This window comes from Lontra canadensis, unplaced genomic scaffold, assembly GCF_010015895.1.
Source record: "Lontra canadensis isolate GAN:19392208 unplaced genomic scaffold, GSC_riverotter_1.0 scaffold27, whole genome shotgun sequence".
Classification (NCBI taxonomy): domain Eukaryota; kingdom Metazoa; phylum Chordata; class Mammalia; order Carnivora; family Mustelidae; genus Lontra; species Lontra canadensis.
In genome coordinates this window covers 6,626,939-6,646,919 of record NW_022631021.1, presented here as the reverse complement: position 1 = coordinate 6,646,919, position 19,981 = coordinate 6,626,939, and the positions used below count along the sequence as shown (strand labels likewise).

Sequence of the window (19,981 nt, the reverse complement as noted above, 5' to 3'; positions counted from 1 at the left end):
GTTGTTTTCAGAAATATTAGAGTGTTACCCATGTTTTTCAAGAGAATTTTTTTGTTTTAAAAATTATGTATGTTGGGGCGCCTGGGTGGCTCAGTCAGTTAAGTCTCTGCCTTCAGCTCAGGTCATGATCCCAGGGTCCTGGGATCGAGCCCCACGTTGGGCTCCCTGCTCAGTGGGGAATCTACTTCTCCCTCTTCCTCTAGTGTTCCCCCTGCTTGTGCGGTCTCTCTCTCTCTCTGTCAAATAAATAAATAAAATCTTTTAAAAAATTGTGTATGTTTATTATAGAAAACTTGGAAAATACAGCCAAATTCAAAGGAAGTAATTATCATCCGTAGTCTCACCACAATAAATAACCACTGACAATCTTTTAGTTTTGTATCCTGACAATACTTTTCCAAGCATATATGATTTGTAGCATACAAAGTAATGTGTGAATCCTTCCACCTAAATTGCAAATTCAGAGTTAGAAAATTACAAGTTTTTAAAATTACAAATTCACTGTTACAGACCATGGTGAGGAGCCTGGTAAATGATGTGGAGAGGAAGGGATGCATTTATTTATCCTCCCTGTCTGGATTTATTTTTGAGAGAAAAAAAGTTCATTGCTTTGTAACTAAGTTTCACTTCATGTTATCCTACATGTTCTGAACCCACTGCTTATGTATAAAATTCACCACTTGTATGTTACAATGGAGGCGTTTTTAATAACTTTAAAGGACAAGGGACTTTAAAGACCAAGACTAGTGTATACTTTAATTAAATATATATCATCCTGGAGTATAAAAAGAATTTATTTTCTACTTTTACGTGCCTTTACAATCATCTTGTTGGGAGTAAATGAGTTCTAAAAGTTCATGTTGCTTGCTTTTGTTAAAAATTTTGTTCCACAAACACGTACACAGATGTAATATGTATAACTATTTTATTTTAACTAGGCAGTTACTGTGAATGTTTGGGATTACTGTACTCATCATAAAGTCATTTATAATAGCTTCAGAATTCCTCAACAAACCAACATTTTAGTGTATTTCTAGCATGTTGTCAGTGTAATAAAACACATCGGAGGCCTAGTGAAAGAGCAAAGGCATTCTAAACGTTCACATACCAGTGTCGAGTCATCCCTAGTTTGGTGGGAGCCTGTATTTGGGAGGTTAGAATGTTTGGAATTGACCCTAATCATTTTTCTGGATTTTAGTGTCCAGAGCAGGATGGCTATGGAAGTACTGCACCATCATTGTTACCCGCTCATGCCAGTAAAATGTCTGCCTATCTGCCAGCAACGCAGGAACTTCAAGACCGGTGCCAGTGCATTCCAAACAAGGTTTGCTAGTTTCAATCTATGCCCACGGAAAAGCCACTACACAGAGGGAGCCAAGCCCCTTGGATGTGGCCCCGGCGCACAGATAATGTGTCTTGACCTTTAGTGCTAATTGAATCAAATACATAAGCCACTCCGTCCCTGGGTATGGGTTAAGAGAAGGGAATTGGGAATAGGATTTCCTGGGATTTTTTTTCTGGATAGTTCTGGAGCCATCAGACTTTCTTTCCAGGCTGTGAATTAGAATGGATAGAAAGGTAAAGCGGGGAGGGGGGACCCACCTGTACAGCAGACAAATAACAAGTAATTAATGTATGTTGGGAATAGGCTTCCGTTCTGGGAATTCACAGTTGAAGAAAACAGTGCCTGCTCTTTAACACGTACACAAGGTACTTTATATAGTATTTCTTTGTTGGTTACTGATACTGTAGGAAATAAGAAGAGAATATTACTTTAAGAATTTGCTTTATTTGTGCCAGTATGGTGCCCTGGTGAGGAAGAGTGGTCCTGTGAACCTTCATAAACTTCTTTTATGAATGTTAACAGCAGTCATGAGGCAGTGCTACAAGGAGGCTAAGCAATTTCTTGATGGTTTTCCTCTATGCCCATAGGAAAGAGGAAAAGAAAAAAGGAAAGAGGAAAAGGAAAGGAAAGAGGAAAAGAAAAAACTAGCCTTGGTTCCTAGAGCAGAATGTTCCCTAGTACTGTGCCTTACGACTTGCCCTTAGAGACTTAACACATTCAGCTACCACTTCACTCCTGGCTGGAAGAGTAGATATAGGAGTGAGGTAAAAGTTTAGAGGAACCTTACATTTCTTCTGGTAACCAAAATTGTATGTAAGCTCAATGAGAAGAGCAAGTACAAGGTGCAGGGGCCATAGAGGAGCATCACCTGTTCCAGTTGGTGGAAAGTCTCATAGAGGAGATGATGTCAAATGGCATTTGGAAGAGAGAGAGTACTGAGCCTCCTGAGAAGGGAAGGGCATTCTAGCAGAGGAACCAACATGAGCTCAGAGGAGAGTAAAGCTTTATCCTACTATTGTCACCTTCATATTTGTAAACTATTAGTCTTTAGCTCAAGGTGATAGAATGTTTGATAACACAGAATTCATTTTTGCTCAGGGAGAAGCAGGATTGCCAGGAATTCCAGGCTCACCTGGTCAGAAAGGAGATAAAGGAGAACCGGTAAGATACCTCAAAACACTGTAAGGATGAAAGTGGATTTGTCCAAAAGTGACTTTAAAATGCATCTATCTCTTATCTCGATGTCCCATACAAATGCACATTTCTGTTAAAGTCTATTAAGGACTATATTTAAAAGCTGATTGCTGAAATAAATAAGACTACATCAGCATTCAAATTTCCTTTTGAGTTCCTATTGAAACTAAAATTTGAAAAGATATGGAAACCCAAATCTTTGTATCTATAAACTATAAGCAAAATTGTGAAGCAAGAAAGTTTATTTTTTAGTTGTGCCCTAGCCTACTCTAGCATTCTGTTCTCCAGATACTTAAACTCTTATTTCTCTTGTGTGCTGATGGATCCCCACTAAACATTCTTTTTTAGCTTCCTATCATTTATTTATCTATTTTTTTTTTAAATAAAATTTTACCCCTTTCACCCATTTCTCCAACCTCCACTCCCTAATTCTGGCAACCACCAATCTGTTCTCTGTATCTGAGTTTGGTTTCCTCTCCTTTTCACTTCTCTTCTCTTCCTTTCCCTTCCTTTCCCTTCCCTTCTCTTCCCTTCTCTCTTCTCCTCTCCTCTCCCCCTCCCCTCCCCTCCTCTTCTCTTCCTCCCTCCCTCCCTCCCTCCCTCTCCCTCTTTCTCTCTTTCTCTCTCTTTTTCTTTTCTCCACATATAAGAGAGATCATATAGTATTGGTCTTTCACTGTCTGGCTTATTTCACATACTATTAATGCCTTTGAGGTCCATCCATGTTGTCATAAATGGCAAGATTTTATTGTCTTTCATGGCTGAATAATATTCCAGTGTGTGTATATGTGTGTGTGCTTGTATGTGTATCACATCTTCCTTATCCATTCATTCACTGATGGACACTTAAATTGTTCCCATATCTTGGCTACTGTAGATATTGCTGCAATGAATATGGAGGTGCATTTACCTTTTCGAGTTAATGTTTTTATTTTCTTCAGATAAATACACAACAGTGGAATTGCTGGATATTCTATTTTTAATTTTTTGGAGAATGCCCATACTGTTCTCCATAATGGCTATACAGTTTCTTTGTGGAAAGTTTCTCTTTCTGCATACCCTCATGAACACATGGTATTGCTTGTATTTTTAATAACAGCCATTCTAACGGATGTGAGGTGATATCTCATTATGGTTTTGATTTGTTATTTCCTTGATGATTAATGATATTGAGCACCTTTTCATGTACCAGTTAGTCATCTCTATGTCTTCTTTGAAAAATGTCTATTCAGGTCTTCTGCCCATTTTTTAATTAGATTTTCAATTTTTTTGTGGTTGAATTGTATAAGTTCTTTATATATTTGGATATTAGTCCTTTGTCAGATATGTGAATTACGTATTTTTTTCCATTCACTACATTGTCTTTTCATTTTTTGATCATTTACTTTGCTGTGCAGAAGCTTTTTAGCATGGTATACTTCCACTTATTTATTTTTCCTTTTGGTGTCAGATTTAAAAGTTATCACCAAGGCCTATGTCAAGGAGCCTAGTGCCTAAAAAATGTTTTTTTTTCTAGGAGTTTTATAGTTTCAGATCTTATATTCAGGTCTTTAATGTATTTTGAATTAATTGTGTAACATAGTGTAAGATAGTGGTCAAATTTTATTTTTTTTGCCTGTGACTGTCCAGTTTTTGCAACACCATTTGTTGGCGAGAGTGTCATTTCCTCATTTTATATTGTTGGCTCCTTTGTCATAAATTAATTGACCACTTATGCATGGGTTTAATTATTGTTTCTCTATTTTTTCCCATTATTTATGTGTCTATTTTGTTGCCAATATTCTACTGTTTTAATTACTATAGCTTTGTGATATCGTTTGAAATCAGGGAGCATGATGACTCTAGCTTTGTTTTTCTTTCTCAAGATTGCTTTGGCTACTGGGTTGGCTTTTTGTTTGTTGTTGTGGTTCAATACAAATTTTAGAATGATTTCTTCTATTTCTTTGAAAAATGCCATTTTGATAGGGATTGCATTGTATCTATAGATTGTTTTGGGTAGTATGGATATTTGAACAATATTGATTCTTCTTATCCGTGAGCATAGAATATCTTTCTATTTGTGTCTTCAGTTTCTTTTATTAATGTCTTATAGTTTTCAGTATACATATCTGTCACCTCCTTGGTTAAATTTATTCCTAAAACTTCTACTCTTTTTGATACAAATATAATTAAGATTTTTTTCTTTTTCTGGTAGTTCACTATTAGTACATAGAAACACAATAGATTTTTGTGTCTTGGTTTTGTACTCTGCAACCTTACTGAGTTTGTTAATTAGTTCTAACAGTTTTTTGATGAATTCTTCATGGTTTTCTCTATATAAAATCACGTCATCTGCAAATAGTGAGAGTTTCACTTATCCCCTTCCAATCTGGATGCCTTTTCTTTCTTTTTCATACCTATTGTCTTGTCGAAGACATCCAATACTATGTTGAATAGTAGTGATGGGATTGGGCATCCTTGTCTTGTTCCTGATCTTGGAGGAAAGACTTTCAGCTTTTCACCATTGAGTATGATGTTAGCTGTGGGCATGTCATACATAGACATTATTATGTTGAGGTACTTTCCCTCTATAAACACTGTTGAGAGTTTTTTATCATATCTGAATGTTGTCAAATACTTTTCCTATATCTATTGAGATGATCATATATGATTTTTATCCTTCATTTCATTAATGTGATGTATCATATTGAACCATCCTTGCGTGCCTATAGTAAATCCCACTTGATCATGGTGCATACTTTTAATAAATTGTTGAATTCTGTTTGCTAATATTTTGTGAGAATGTTTTCATCTATGTTCATCAGGGATATTAGCCTGTAATTCTCTTTATTTGTGGCATACTTGTCTAATTTTGATATCAAGGTTATGCTGGCCTCATAAAATGAGTTTGGAAGAGTTCTCTATTATTCTATTTTTTGGAAGAGTTGAGAAGAATTGATATTTATTCTTCTTTGGATATAGGGTAGAATTCACCAGTGAAGCTCTCTGATCCTATAGTTTTGTTTATTGGGATATTTTTGATTAATGACTCAATCTCATTATTAATTAGTCTGCTCAGGTTTTCTGTTTATTATGATTCAGTCTTGATAGGAGGTATGTTTCTAGGGATTTATCCATTTCTTCTATAATGTCTATATAGATTGTCCAGTTTGTTGACATAATCATTGTTCATGGTAGTCTAATGATCCATTATATTTCTGTGGTATCAATTTAACTTCTTTTTCATTTTTGATTTTGAGTCCTCCCGTTTTTTTTTTTTTTTTTTACCTTGATGAGTCTACTTAAGAGTTGTCAATTTTGTTTCTCTTTCAAAGAACCACCTCTTAGTTTCAGTGATCTCTATTTTGTTTTTAGTCTCTATTCATTTCTGCAGTACTCTTTGTTATTTCTTTCTTCTACTAACTTTGGGCTTTGTTGTTTTGGTCTTTTTCTTTTTCCCCTAGTTCCTTGACGTGTAAATTTGAGCTGTTTATTTGAGACTTTTCTTGTTACTTGTAGTAGGTGCTTATCACTATGAACTTCACTCTTAACAATTGCTTTTGCTATATCCCACAATTTGTTATGCTGTCTTTACATTTTTATTTGTTGCAGGTATTTTTTATTTCTCTTCTGATTTTTCTTTGATCCATTGATTATTCAGTAGCATGTTGTTTAATGTCCACTTATTTGTGAATTTTCCAGGTTTTTTTCATGTTATTAATTTCAAGTTTCATACCATTGTAGTTAGAAGAGATGCTTGATATGATTTGTTTCTTAATTTTTTTTCCTCTCAAGTTTTTATTTAAATTCTAGTTAGTTAACATATAGGGTAATATTGGTTTCAGGAATAGAATTCAGTGATTCATCACCTCTATATAACACCCAATGCTCACCACAATAATCGCCCTCCTTAGTACTCGTCACCCACATAGCCCATTTAGCCCATCCCAAACCTACCTCCCTCCATTAACCCTCAGTTTGTTCTTTGTAGTTAAGTGTGTTGTGCGTTTTGCTTCTTTCTCTTTTTTCTTCCCTATGTTCTTCTGTTTTGTTTCTTAAATTCTACATATGAGTGAAATCATATACTCTTTGTCTTTCTCTGACTGACTTATTTCACATAGCATAATATACTCTAGCTCCATCCACATCATTGCAAATGGCTAAGGCTCATTCTTTCTGATGGCTGAGTAATATTCGTGTGTATGTGTGTATACCATATCTTCTTTATCCATTCATCATTCAATGGACCTTTGGGCTCTTTTCATAATTTGGCTGTTGATAGTGCTGTAATAAACATGAGGGTGCATGAGCCCCTTTGAATCAAGATTTTTGTATCTTTTTGGTAAATACTCATCATCAGGGGAATACAGTTTCTTAAATTTATTAAGATTGGCTTTGTGGCCTAACATTTGATCGATCTTTTTTAAAGATTTTATTTATTTATTGGAGACAGAGACAGAGATAGTGACAGAGCTAGTGAGAGAAAGCAGGAGTAGGGAAGGGAGGGAGAAGCAGGCTCCCTCTGAACAGGGAGCTTGATGTGGGTCTTGATCCTAGAGCCCTGGTATCATGACCTGAGCTGAAAGTTTAACTGACTGAGCCACCCAGGTGCCCCACATTTGATCTATCATTAAAAATGTTCCATGTGCACTTGAGAAGAATATATATTTTGTTGCTTTGCATGGAATGTTCTGATCCTGGTGGGTAATGCTTTCACTTTATTCTTGAATTCATTTTGCTTGTATTTGGTTGAGGGTCCTTGCATCTATTTTTATCAGGAATATTGGCTTATAATTTATTTTTCTTGTGAATTCTCTTGTCTGCTGATAGGTTCCTACTGAAGATTCTTCCTTAGCTCCCAACACTTTTCCTAAACAGCACACCTTTATTGAACTAATTTTAAGCAATATCCCATGCTTAGAGATTTGCCTTTCCCTTCTCCCTACCATATCAAAACTTAAGGGTTCCATTTTCCACTTTTTAATGTCATGTCTTTTGTTAGCTAATTAGATAAATTCATTTGTGCTAAGCTTAGGAGTTGATTTTTTTCACCTTTCCAAGGTGAAACAGATTTGAATGCCATTCATGCCTTAACTTGGAAGTCCATGGTTCTAAACTAGCAGCATAATCTAAGTGGGCTCCTTATTTCAAAAGTTAAGAGACTGATGTCTGAGCAATGACTGATCCTTCAAAGTTGCAGAGCAAGCTTCAACAAAGGCTTCATAGGCATTGACTCCCAAAGGAAGGTTTGCTCATTGTAGCTTGCATGGGAACTTTAAGCACCTAAGCAAGTGTTTGAGAGAATTTTGAGGTATGATGAACATTTATTTTTGAACTTCAAATCAAATTACTTGGAATACTTTACTTAAGCCCATTATATGAAAATCTAAAATAATTAAACAATATCTAGTCCTAAAGACTAGACTTTAATCAAACTAAACATATAAATCCTTTTAACAATAGCTAGTATTTATTGAGAACTAACTATGTGCCAGACACTGGGAAGAGTATTTTAGATATGTAATTTTTCTGATTCTTAAAACTCTTTGTGTTAAGTATTGGTATTACTATTTCACAGAAGGCAATACTGAAGTTCAGGGAGGTTAAATTGTTGCCCAAGGGCACATGGTGAGTGGTCAAGCTAGGATCAGAACCTAGATATGTCAAGTCTAGTCTGGATTTTGAAGGTTGCTCTATTTTCTAAAAGCTCTTCAGTATTATTTGTGTTCTTTGATTATGGCATTTCCACTTGAAATATCTTGTTTTATCCTTATAACTTCATAAAGAATTTCAACCCAGTATTTTTTATCCTCATTTTGCAGCTGAGAGAACCATGCATGGGTAGAATGGTGTGCCCATGGTAACATAATTAAGAGGACTCATAAAGTAGAAAGATCTGGATTAATCCCAACTCTTCTGAGGTTAGCAGTGTGAGCTTGGCCAAGCCACCCAGTCTTTTCATGCTTCATTTCCCTCATCTGTAAATGAGAGTGTGTCATCTATCAGTTCTACCTACATCATAAGGTTGACACAAAGTACTTTGAAAACGATGATCTGTCTTACTTGTTGGTGATTGTGATGTGATACATATTAACATTTTTTAAGTTGACTTTCCCATTCTTTGACTTACCAGTTCTATCAATTTAAGATTATTGGCATAGGAAGAAATTTCACATGTCAGTTTCAGAAGGAGTAAAATATTTTAAAAATATCCCTGTTTCTTTTAAAAAACATTAAGTAAATATTTAAAAAAATATTGAATCACATTTAGATGATTTTTTTTTAAAGTTTAGGCACTAAGACTCTCTTGTTAGAGGTGTTAGAGCATATGTCATTTAAAGACTCATTCTTTCCTCCATACTCTTTAATCATACAGTAGATACCTCTTTCAACATCTAAATATTCATTTTTCTTTTATTCATTAATTCATCAGCAACTATTTATTGAGTTCCTATTATTATAACAAAAAGTGTGCTAAGTTCTGGACCTATAGCAGTAGTGAGAAAACTAGGCTTACTCTCACTGAGTTTACAATCTAGTGATTATTTGTTCAAGGAGTCTTCCCTCCCTCTGTGGGAAAGAAAAGCAGTAGAAAAGAACTAAGAAGGAATTAGTAAAAATGAAATTATTAGCAAATTTATTGTATTCCAAATCTATAAAATACACAAAAATGTACCTTAGGGTTACAGTGTATTATATAACTTTCATTTAAGATATATTTTTAAAATATTAACATTGGTTTCAAATTCCAGACTATACAAAACTCATAACTGCAAGTGATTTTAGTGGCAAGGTAAAAACAGCTGGGATAAAATAAATTGATGATCTGCAAAACAAGACAAAAAATTAATTCGTTTTTCAATATACTTTATTTTTTCAATGCAAGCACCAGCATTTGATTAAACCAGCATAACACTTGCTGTGTAATTATGACTTCAGATGACTATGGCTATGAATGTGTTCTGCTTTCTAGCACTCGTAATAAACATAGATGTATCGTTTCATTTTAAGGAGTTGATGATGAGTCTGTTCCTATTCTTATTGTACTGTGTGATCCTGCAACTTTAATGTGCAATAAATAAAGATGACTTTCCTTGTGTTTAAATCTGCTATATATTTTCATTATTAGACTAGGTGCACAAAATAATGCCTGCATGGCTTGAAGATTGAAAGTCATTTTGCTCTAAGGTATATTGAATAGATAATTTCATGAAATGATCGGAAGTGCAGTGTTGCTAAAGGAACCAGACATCCTCAAGGTTTTCCTTTTGGTCTATAAGACTGAGAAAGGATATTTAGGACAGTACATGTGGGACAGTATATTAGAAGGCTTACCTCTCTAGAGTCTGAACCACTTGAGACTGAAACCCATCCATCTCTTACTTGCTTTAAAAGTAGTCCTTAATAATACCTAGTCAATGGTTTATTGTGAAGAAGGAATACAATAAAATATGTATAAGATACATAGTGCCAGAAACTCACACATAATACAGACTGAAAAAATATGTTTCCTCTGCTTTCCTGTCTATACTATACTTGTTCACATATTGAGGAAGAGGTGGAAATAATCCCTTTAGTTTGAGAGTTTCTTATGTGACTTGGCCAAAAACAAATTAATCTTCATCTGTAAGATAATCCCTTTGAATTTATAAATATTTTAGTATATAAAAATCTTAATGTGTTATTGTATGCTACTTGTAGCAAATGTTAATAAGTTATTGATAGTTAATTTCTTGAAAAGGTCACTTAATGATTTAAGTATTTCATCAAAGCTATGTCTTCTGTTCCCAACATTATTTGACAATGAATAAATAATCATGTGAGTAAATCCTTCCCCATCTGGGTCAAAACCCACCGTGTCTTCCTGTCTCTCTCAGGATAAACACTGAAGCTCTCTCCATGGCTCCAAATAATGTGTAGAGCTCTCTCTATCCCACTCTCCACTCCCTATATGGTGTCCTACCCTCTTCCCTTGTTCTATCCTGCTCCAGGGTCTTCACACCAGGTTACATCTATGTGGGGCTTCCTCAGATCTCCTCCTCAGAGAGAGCCACTTGGCTCTCTCCTTCACACCATTTAGAAATCTCAGAAATCACTTGAAAATAGAAAGGCCTAGTCTGAAGTCTTTATATAAAAGCATCCCTTCATTCCACTTCTATCTTCTTTCTTAGCACTTTTAGTATCACCTGACTTGTTAGCATTATGCGTCTATTCATTTCCCCCACTAGAATAGGAATTTTGGGAGCAGCATACATAGAGCAGCACATAATAGGAGTTGAATAAATGAATGAACACCTGAGAGAAAGTCTAAGTCATCCACTTAGTTGTTTCTAGAACTTATAAATTTGATGCCCCAATTTCCCAGGGAACTTTGCCAAGCGGGGCAAAGAGTCAGTTTGCAGAGGAAGAGCTAGATATGTTAAATCATCAAGGACTGTTACTCACTAGTGTTCTATACTATACTTTTTCTTTTAAAAAACAAAGTGACCTGATTCGTTTTAGCTGTATATTGCTAATTAGCAATGCCTGGGTGGCTCAGTGGGTTAAAGCCTCTGCCTTCGGCTCAGGTCATGATCCCAGGGTCCTGGGATGGAGCCCTGCATCGTGCTCTCTGCTCAGCAGGGAGTCTGCTTCCCCCCCCCCACCCCGCCGCCACCGAAGCCTGCCTCTCTGTCTACTTGTGATCTCTGTCAAATAAATAAATAAAATCTTTAAAAAATATATTTGGGAAAAAACGAGTTTGGGCTTAATTTAATTTTTATCTTTATTTGCCCATGTTCTCATCCATGCTTCATTAATCTGATTTACTGTCTTTTTTTTTTTCTTTTCATAAAAATGATGACCCTTTAATGGAGTAAGATGGTTTGATATTCAGCCATTGCATGGATTTGAACACCTAGATGTGATTAGTGTTCTGGTATTAGAGCACTTAATCAAATCAACTCATTTGTCCAAGAGTAAACTCTAGATGACATTATTTGAAATAACAATTAATACTCTTCTTTCATTTCGATTTGATTATTGTAATTTTCTGAATCTTTTAATGCCCCCCACATTTTTTTTTTTAGCAAATGTAGTTAGCAACCTAATTACTTAGCAACCACATTACTTTCTCAATTCTTTAAGACCCTGGCTAATACCCTTATCCACTTCAAAGTTGAAATTCTGTGAGAGTTTTATAAAATAGCAGCTCAATTTCAATGTCCCTTAACCTAAGGTCTGAGCTCTATTTGGGAAATAATTTTCCAGTTTATGTTTGAATTATTATCTTCCACAAATCCAGTTAATTTCCCCCAAACTATAGGCTTTATGAAATAATTGCTTTGCTGATATACTTCTAGAGAAAATCAAAACAATTTAAAATAGAATAAGTTAATTTACCTCTTTAGTCAGAAACTTGTGTATTGATTCCTTTCCCCTCCTTCAGATCTCGGTATATGGCAGTTTCCATTTTGAATAGTCTAATGTATTAAGTCAGGGATTACTGGTGAGTTTCCCTTTATTTTCTTTTCAATCTGACATTACTCACCTGCTCATTCTGTAATAGAATTAAAATATGTTGTCAATTTCTTTGAAAGAAGGGATATCTTCCCTTAGTAGTAAGCTCTTAGACGTAGAATTTAATATTGACTTTTGACCTATGTCAATATAAGAAATAAATATTTCTCTATTTTTTCTAATCTAATATTGAATATATTTTATTTATTTTGTTTTGTATCAATTTTATTTTTATGTCAATTTTACCCAACCTGATGTAATCTCATCTAATTTATAGGAACTTGAAGTTGAAATTTACTTGTATACCTTAAATCTGAAATGAACATATATCAGTGTAATAATAGCATTATATAGTCACAAAATTCTGATATATTTCTTAAAATCTCTACCACACATTAGTGAAACTCATTAGAAAGTTGATTTATTTTCCACCATTTCGAGGATAAATTATTAGACTGAATTTGTGGTAGAGCCATTAAGGCAGATATAAGTAACACATCAACTTCATTGAGAATATTTTTTCCCATTTAAATGGAAAAGCAGGGAAGTTAACAATTGGGTTGGCCCAGCTGTGGAATTTTTCCTAGAGGATATAATGGAAATTCAGGCACATTAATGAAACAAATATGAATACCTTAGAATCTAAAATTTCATGACTTGCTTGAGTTGAAAGTGTTAGGTATTACTTAAGATAAAAGCAATAGAATCATTCCTTATCTTTGATAAATGTGAAAGAAATGACAAAGCTGAATTACATATATCTGTGTGGAGAATGTTTAATTTTAGTTTTGATTAGCATTTTGATATTTATTACTTATTAATTTTTTGATAAATTATTGTCAAAAGTATAGTTTAATGACTTGTGGACAATACAAAGAAGGGACTCAGTAAACAAACTTTTGTGTGAGCAGAAGCAGCCTATCTGTGAAATGGTAGATTCTCTTTGACATTAGCACTTAATACACCTTTGAAAAAAACCTCCTAAAAGCATTTCTATATTTTAGGGTTCAGGTGGTATGAAAGGTGAATTTGGTACTCCTGGAATTCCTGGGGAAAAGGTATGTGCATTTGCTGTTTGATTAAGCTTTGAGGCTCTTGTAAAAGTTTGTACTGGGTAGGAAGACAAAATATATAGAACGAGTCTGATAGCTCAGGGGCCAGCAAACTATGACTTTGCAGCAGGGCTGCTGAAAACTCTAACTGGATGATTTTATAAATAACGTGCTGGAGTACAACCACACTCATTTGTTTTCATATTGTCTGAGGCTGCTTTTGTGCCATGTGGCAAGGTTAGGTATTTGTGGCAGAAATCACATGGCCTGCAAAGTCGAAAATATTTACTGTCTGGTCCTTTGCAGAAAAAAACTTGCTGACCCCTGCTCTAGAACATTACCCATTATTCTGAGAGCCCCAAGGCTTCTGTGTTACTATATAACTTATGCTATAACATCTTTTAATAGATATTTCACTATAGACAGAGATTAAATAAACGCTTAAAAATATAGTACCACACCCTAAATTTAATCAAAATGCAAGAATATATTCAGTCCATCGATAAAATACTAAAAATATGGTATTTATCTCATAAAATGGTTGATTTTCACATTGTCTTTTCTAATAATGTAAAGATAATTCTATATGATGAATTTATTCATAAGAGGTTAGTGTTGTAGTTCAACATCTTATTTAAGTTCAGTTTTGTTTTATAAATTTTTTTAGTTAAGTATAATTGCCATACAGTTTTTTAAAAGATTTTATTTATTTGTCAGTGAGAGAGCACAAACTGGGGGGAGTGGCAGGCAGAGGGAGAAGGAGGCTCCCTGCTGAGCAAGAAGCCCAGTAGGAGACTCCATCCCAGGACCCTGAGATCATGACCTGAGCCAAAGGCAGAGGCTTAACTGACTGAACCACCCAGTCATCCCTAGTTGACAAGCAATGTTACATTAGTTACACTGTACATTCGTTGTAATCAGGTGTACAACATAGTGATTCAATACCCGCAGCAAGTGTAGCTATCATTGTCATCATACAACACTACTACAATATCACTAACTATATTTCCTATGCTGTGCCTTTTATTCCTGTGACTTATTCATTCCATATATTTAAGTTTTTACAGAAAGTTTAAAAATTGCCATATTTGTAAATATAAACTGAAATTAGCTTGTCCTGGTGTTCATGATACATAAATGTGTGTGTATATGCACGCACACATAACTTAAACTGCTGAATTATTAAAGTTTCACTTGTTGCTAAGAAAATTCTCTTCTTCATTAAAATAAGTTTAGTATAGGTTTCTGTAGCTGTTTTAGTTGCACTAATTACCAAGTGAATCCATTGTGCCTCATTATCCAGTAGGCCTTGACCCTGTGGTTAACCTACAGTCGTCACAAAAGTAACTGAAGCTGAAGTGGTAGGAGGTTCAGAAATTATCGGGCAGATATTTTCTGAGTCTTTCTTCAATGTGTCTGATTTCTGACTGCTTCATTCCTGCTGCTTTTTTCCTTTTAGGAATTATTCTTTTTTTTTTTCTTTTAAGAATTATTTGATTAGGAATAATTAAGGAATGATTTAGGAATTAGCAAATTCCTCACTCCTCCTATAGTAGTGTAAATGTTGGATTCAGTAAACTCTTTGTTGAATGATGATACCTGGCTGCAAGTTAATGTTTATTTGGGCTGCTATCCTCTTGCTTAATTAAACTTGCTGATGACATTAATTGCAGATTCTTCATCATAAGTAAAATTCCTTCAAACACTTGTTCGAAAGTCTAATTTCTTCAAAATGCCTTTTCCCCTAGAGAATACTACTGGCATCTATCTCCTAAGCAGGCTGCCATATTCCATATTTGTTTCAAACACTCATTCCATCAACCTCTTCCTAAAATATGTCATAATAATCTGATTGGATTTCAAATCATTGGGAGTTTTGAAATTACTTTGAATACAGGAACTTTTTTTTTAGCCAAACATAGAATCACTGAAGTACTTGGACTATAAAATAGATTATAGATAATTAGACTTCTTCACTATAGGATGTAAAATAAGACTCATATAAGTTTACACAGTAAGGTATGGGAAAGCAGGACAATTAGAGAATTTGTGCAGCTTCCAGTGGTGCTGAGCATTGTATCAGGCTACACTGAGCTCTTGGATCCTTATTTCACACATCTCCACAAATCCTCCGTAGTGGCCAGTACACTTCCAGTAGCTATAGAATCATGAGTCTTTGGCCACAGCCTATCTTCAAGGTCACAGTCACTGGTGGTACCAGTTGTGCTTCTAACTTGTCCCTTCATTTAGCTGTTTAAGGTATAAAACTTTCATGAGTGCAGAAATGTCACCTGAAAAGTGTTTTTGCTCACTTCCATAATCCACAGGTTACCATCTGTTTAAAATAACTCTGATGAATATATACAGAATGAAGATAGCAAGAAAAAACTATGTTACCACATGGCATTGTTAATAAGTTTGAAATATTTCACTCCAATAAGTATATATCAATTTTCCTTAATTTTTAAAACTTCGGAATTTTGAAATTAGAGTTGTAAAGATGAACACTTATATTTGGAGTAAAATACTTGCATTGCTTTAAGATGAAAATAACTTGGCTGATTTTTCTGAGTGAATTCCCAAAGAAAATTATTAGTCCTTAAAGTATTCAGTATTCTCAGAGCTGAATCTCCCGCAGTTGGCTTTATGTGACTCGTACGCATCTCCCAGAGTTCTCAGACAGCATCCCCAGGCTTAACTTTGATTTTTCTTCTCAGCATTCATTCGTAATTCCTTGGGGTTCTTTTTCTTGGAATTAGAAATGCTTAAGGATTCTGTTAAAAGCTAAAATTAAAAAAGATGGATTGTCTCACTTGGAACAAGAACATATGCAAAGCACCTCGAACATATAGCTCCGGTGTAATATTCTGAGTGAAGCTCTCTTAATTTTTTAAGGTTTAATATTTAAACTAGAAAGCTGATTTATGTTAATGGAGTGAAGCATATTCCAAGCAGCGCAGAGTATATTAGCTATACTTCATACTTATATCCAGTGGGATACCATAATAAATTAAGTGATTTGCATATTAATCCTATTATTCTAGGGTAAACCTACGCGTTGAAGTTTGGCTAGGTGATAGCAGTCAATTTTTTTAAGTCAAGGCCCTGAACAAAGTTTTAATGTCTTCTGAGGCCCAGGAGAAAAATAGGACACTGAACAACACTATATTATGAAGTCAATTTATGGGATATGTGAAGTCATGAAGGATGAAGAACTAGAGCATCTAATTACGTTCTTAAGTGATTCTAACACTCATCACCTTATATGGACTCACATGGCATGGCAGCTGATGACTGTCCCCTTTACATATCTTCCGCACAGCCAGGGTTTTGCCGAACAGACTTGGTAAGTTTTCTGTTCTGAGTTCATGTAAGAAAAGCTATCTTATATAGCCAGTGTAGCAGGCATTATAAGTTATTAGTCACTGGAGACTTCTGGTAAGCTTGATTGGACAGAAACCACTGGCAGTCAAGATGAGTAAATCGAATGCTCTAATTTCCATGAGAAGTGGATCACTTAATCCATAAGATCACACACACATGTGCTTACACATATGCACACATGCATGCACACACACAGGCACACATGTGCTCACAATATCCTCGTGGTATATGGTGGGAAAATGGGGTGAAGATTTAGACCCTGGGGGCAAATCCTGCTCCCTGTGTTACCTTCAAATATAACACTTAAAGCACGTTTGTGTTCGTTACTTGACGATTTCAAACAAAAATTTACCTCATTCTCTGTTTCACTTATATATGTCATGTATCAGATATGTTTTTTGGGAAGTGAGGATATTTTTTTAAAAACAGGAATAATTATTTCCTAGTCATCTTAATCCTAATGATGTGATAGGAAAAGTTCAATAAATATGGAGCCCAATTTATGTTAAAAGCAATTTTCTGTCTGTCTAATTACCTACAGTTCATCCCTAAAATGTTTATTTTACTAAGAAAACATTCACCAAAAAAATTCTGTTTCTCACAGAGTAGGTATGCAGTAAAAGATAGTGATCATTATTGTACCATTCAGATACTAACTATTCAGATACTAAGATTCAGATATTAACTACCCAGAATTTGATTGCCTATATTTGAATCCCAGCTCAAATCCTCAGTCTATTATTTTAGGGTATGTCTCTTGTTTCTTCCAAGTTTTTTTTTTTGTTTTTTAAAATAAGTATTATATTGTATCTCCTTCTATTTTTGTCTTAAGGATTAAATGAGATTATTCATAAAAGTGGCAGCTCAGTGCCTGATCTCTAAATACAGTAGTATCTGCTTGTCAGCGGTCAACTACAATCTAGAAGCAGATGGTCCTGCTTCTGACATATGGTCAGAAGTTCAGTAGTATCCTAATGCTACATTACAGTGCCTACGTCATTCAGCTCACTTTATCTCATCCTGTAGGCATTTTATCATCTCACGTCATCACAAGAAGGGTGAATACAGTACAGTGAGATATTTTGAGAGAGAGAGGGAGCCTATTCACATAACTTTTGTTAGAGGCATTATTATAATTATTCTATTTTATTATTAGTTGTTATTCTTAATCTCTTATTGTGCCTAATTTATAAATTAAGCTTTGTCATAGATATGTATGTATAGTAAAAAACAGTATATATAGGGTTTGGTACACTCTGTCGTTTTTGGTCTTGGAAGGTTGGGGCATAGATAAGGGTGCGGCTATTGTACTTGATAAATAGATACAATTTTAAAAGAAAACAGTTTGATGATTCAATTATTCTAAACTCGGGCTTACTATGAAACTAAATTAGAACTCATTTGAGGGGATTTATATTATTTATTCAAAATATATTTAGTGGAAAATGTTAAAGGTCACATATCTTAGATAATTTTGACCTCTAAAAACAAAGTAATGTGTGCATGTTAGCAAATCAATTAATTTTCTATTTAACTGAAATATATATGAGTGTAAACTCTTACAATATTAATAGCAGCCTTTTACTCAATCATTATTATGTGTTAAACATTGTCAAAAGACTTTACATTATTTTATTTATTTCTCACAGTATGTCTGAGGTAAGATTTATTATCATTAGTATTGAAGTTAAGTATCTTAGTTAAGAAACTAAGATAGAATAAAAACTTCCCCAAAGTATCAATGCTAACAGCCGGTGGAGGCGGGATTCGAATCTTACCCATATGAGTTCATAGCTCTTGTACCTTCACGTCTTCTGGATATGTTTCCTCAAGTATCCAGATTTCCTTTGCACAGTTTATTATTAGATCTTAAATTCATTTGCCTACTGCCTAGAGAGGGTACTGTACGGAGGGTTTCCTAAATTCTGCTGTGGGACGGGTTGGGGAGAGGGCTGCGTTTCTTCTCTTTAAATCCGTGGACCCTCTTTTAAAGTCTACCCAACTGTAGCGATTCTGACTCTCCCACCCTCAGAAAACTGTGTCCTCTAATTAAAAATCTTCCTCAGATGTTTTTTTCACCAAGTGGAAGTATTTTGTTTAGCTTTATCTTCCAAAATAAGTATTATGAAAACATGATTGTTTGGCTTCTGAATTCAAAAGTATATTTGAAATAAGCTCTTAAAATTCCCATACCTGGACTGTCTGGAGATCCTTATCTGCTCACCTCCCAGCAGACCAGTCAGGGCCATACTCTCCAGATTACCTTACCTCAGCACCTAATCTAGAAAATTCTCTTTATGTTCTCTGTGGAATATGCTTGCAATATATAAATATACAATTACATGTAAAGTATATATAATATAAGTATGCTTATTATATATGTAATATAAGTGTATATATAACTTTTTTTGGTTATTTATGTATATGATATATATACACATACACACATTTATTGTATGTTCATTTGGTCAAAAACAAAAGTGTTTAACTTAGCACCATGAGTTTATTTAAAAAAAAAAATGTGAACAAACAAACAAACAAAAAATGTGAGGCAAAAATCCATATACATTAAAGCACTTAAGAAGTATATCTGATAACGTGATGAGAGAGTTGCCAACTTGCCTGACTGAAAATCAGCCAGGCTAACTATGCTTACGCCGAGGCGCTTTGTGTGACAGCCTTTTCACCATATGCTCTGAAGTCCCCAGTCTCTGCAGCAGGGCGAGACCAAACTGGGCACATCCATTGTTCCCTGTCCGTCTTTGTATTTCTTTTCAGTTGGAAAATGAAATGACTGTGATCTCTGAATCTCAATTTTCCCCTTAAAAAGACATTTTACGAGAAGACTGCAGCTTCGGGATATAAAGGCAGATGCTGTTACAGTTGCTGAAAGTGCAGACAAGGCCGGTAGCTGTTGTGAATTATAATGAACTCCGAGACAGCTCTGGTCCAGATGTAGCAGTAGTGCCTTAGAGACTCAGAAACTTATAGGCGTTTATTGAAAAAGAGAATTTTTTTTTAAGTCATTTGGCTTTCCATCTATATTATCCTGTTTCACCTCATTTTCCCTTGAGATTCAGAATTAGTATTAATTTCAGAGGTCTTCCCAAGTTTTAAAAAAAGTTAAAATACCTATTCATATGCAATAATTTGTTGTAGCAATTAAAACACTAAATGAGAAGAATAAAAGAAAGGGCAGCTCACCTTTATTCTAACAATGGTCTATGTCCTTCCTATGAACTTGTTAGGATTTACAAAACAAACATGAGCTTCATGTCAGAGAAAATACTTCTTAAACAGAGAATCATCTGTAAACTCCTGTATTTCAGAAAATTCTGCAGTGGAAAAAGATGGTCAAATCTGGACATAGGATTGAACTTTTTATCATAACCAATATTCATAGGAAAAATGACCACAAAGAAAACAGTTTTGTCAACCTACTGTTGGCTTCACTTACTAAACTTCCAAGAACGATACCTGAAATACCAGTGAAAAAATTACTGCCTTTACATGGAGTTTAAGTCTCATT

General features: G+C 34.7%; 1 protein-coding gene across 6 annotated transcripts in view; it reads left to right on the top strand.

Moving 5' to 3' along the window:
- Nucleotides 1–19,981, top strand: part of COL19A1 (collagen type XIX alpha 1 chain) — a 312,492-nt gene that overhangs the window by 58,007 nt on the left and 234,504 nt on the right. For 5 of the 6 annotated variants that reach the window (XM_032864437.1, XM_032864440.1, XM_032864438.1 and 2 more), the window contains exons 8-10: nt 1,199–1,324; nt 2,444–2,506; nt 13,021–13,074. In XM_032864437.1, the coding sequence (XP_032720328.1) occupies nt 1,199–1,324; nt 2,444–2,506; nt 13,021–13,074 (243 nt within the window). The remainder of the gene's footprint in view (nt 1–1,198; nt 1,325–2,443; nt 2,507–13,020; nt 13,075–19,981) is intronic. The other variant, XM_032864441.1, reaches the window with a different exon arrangement.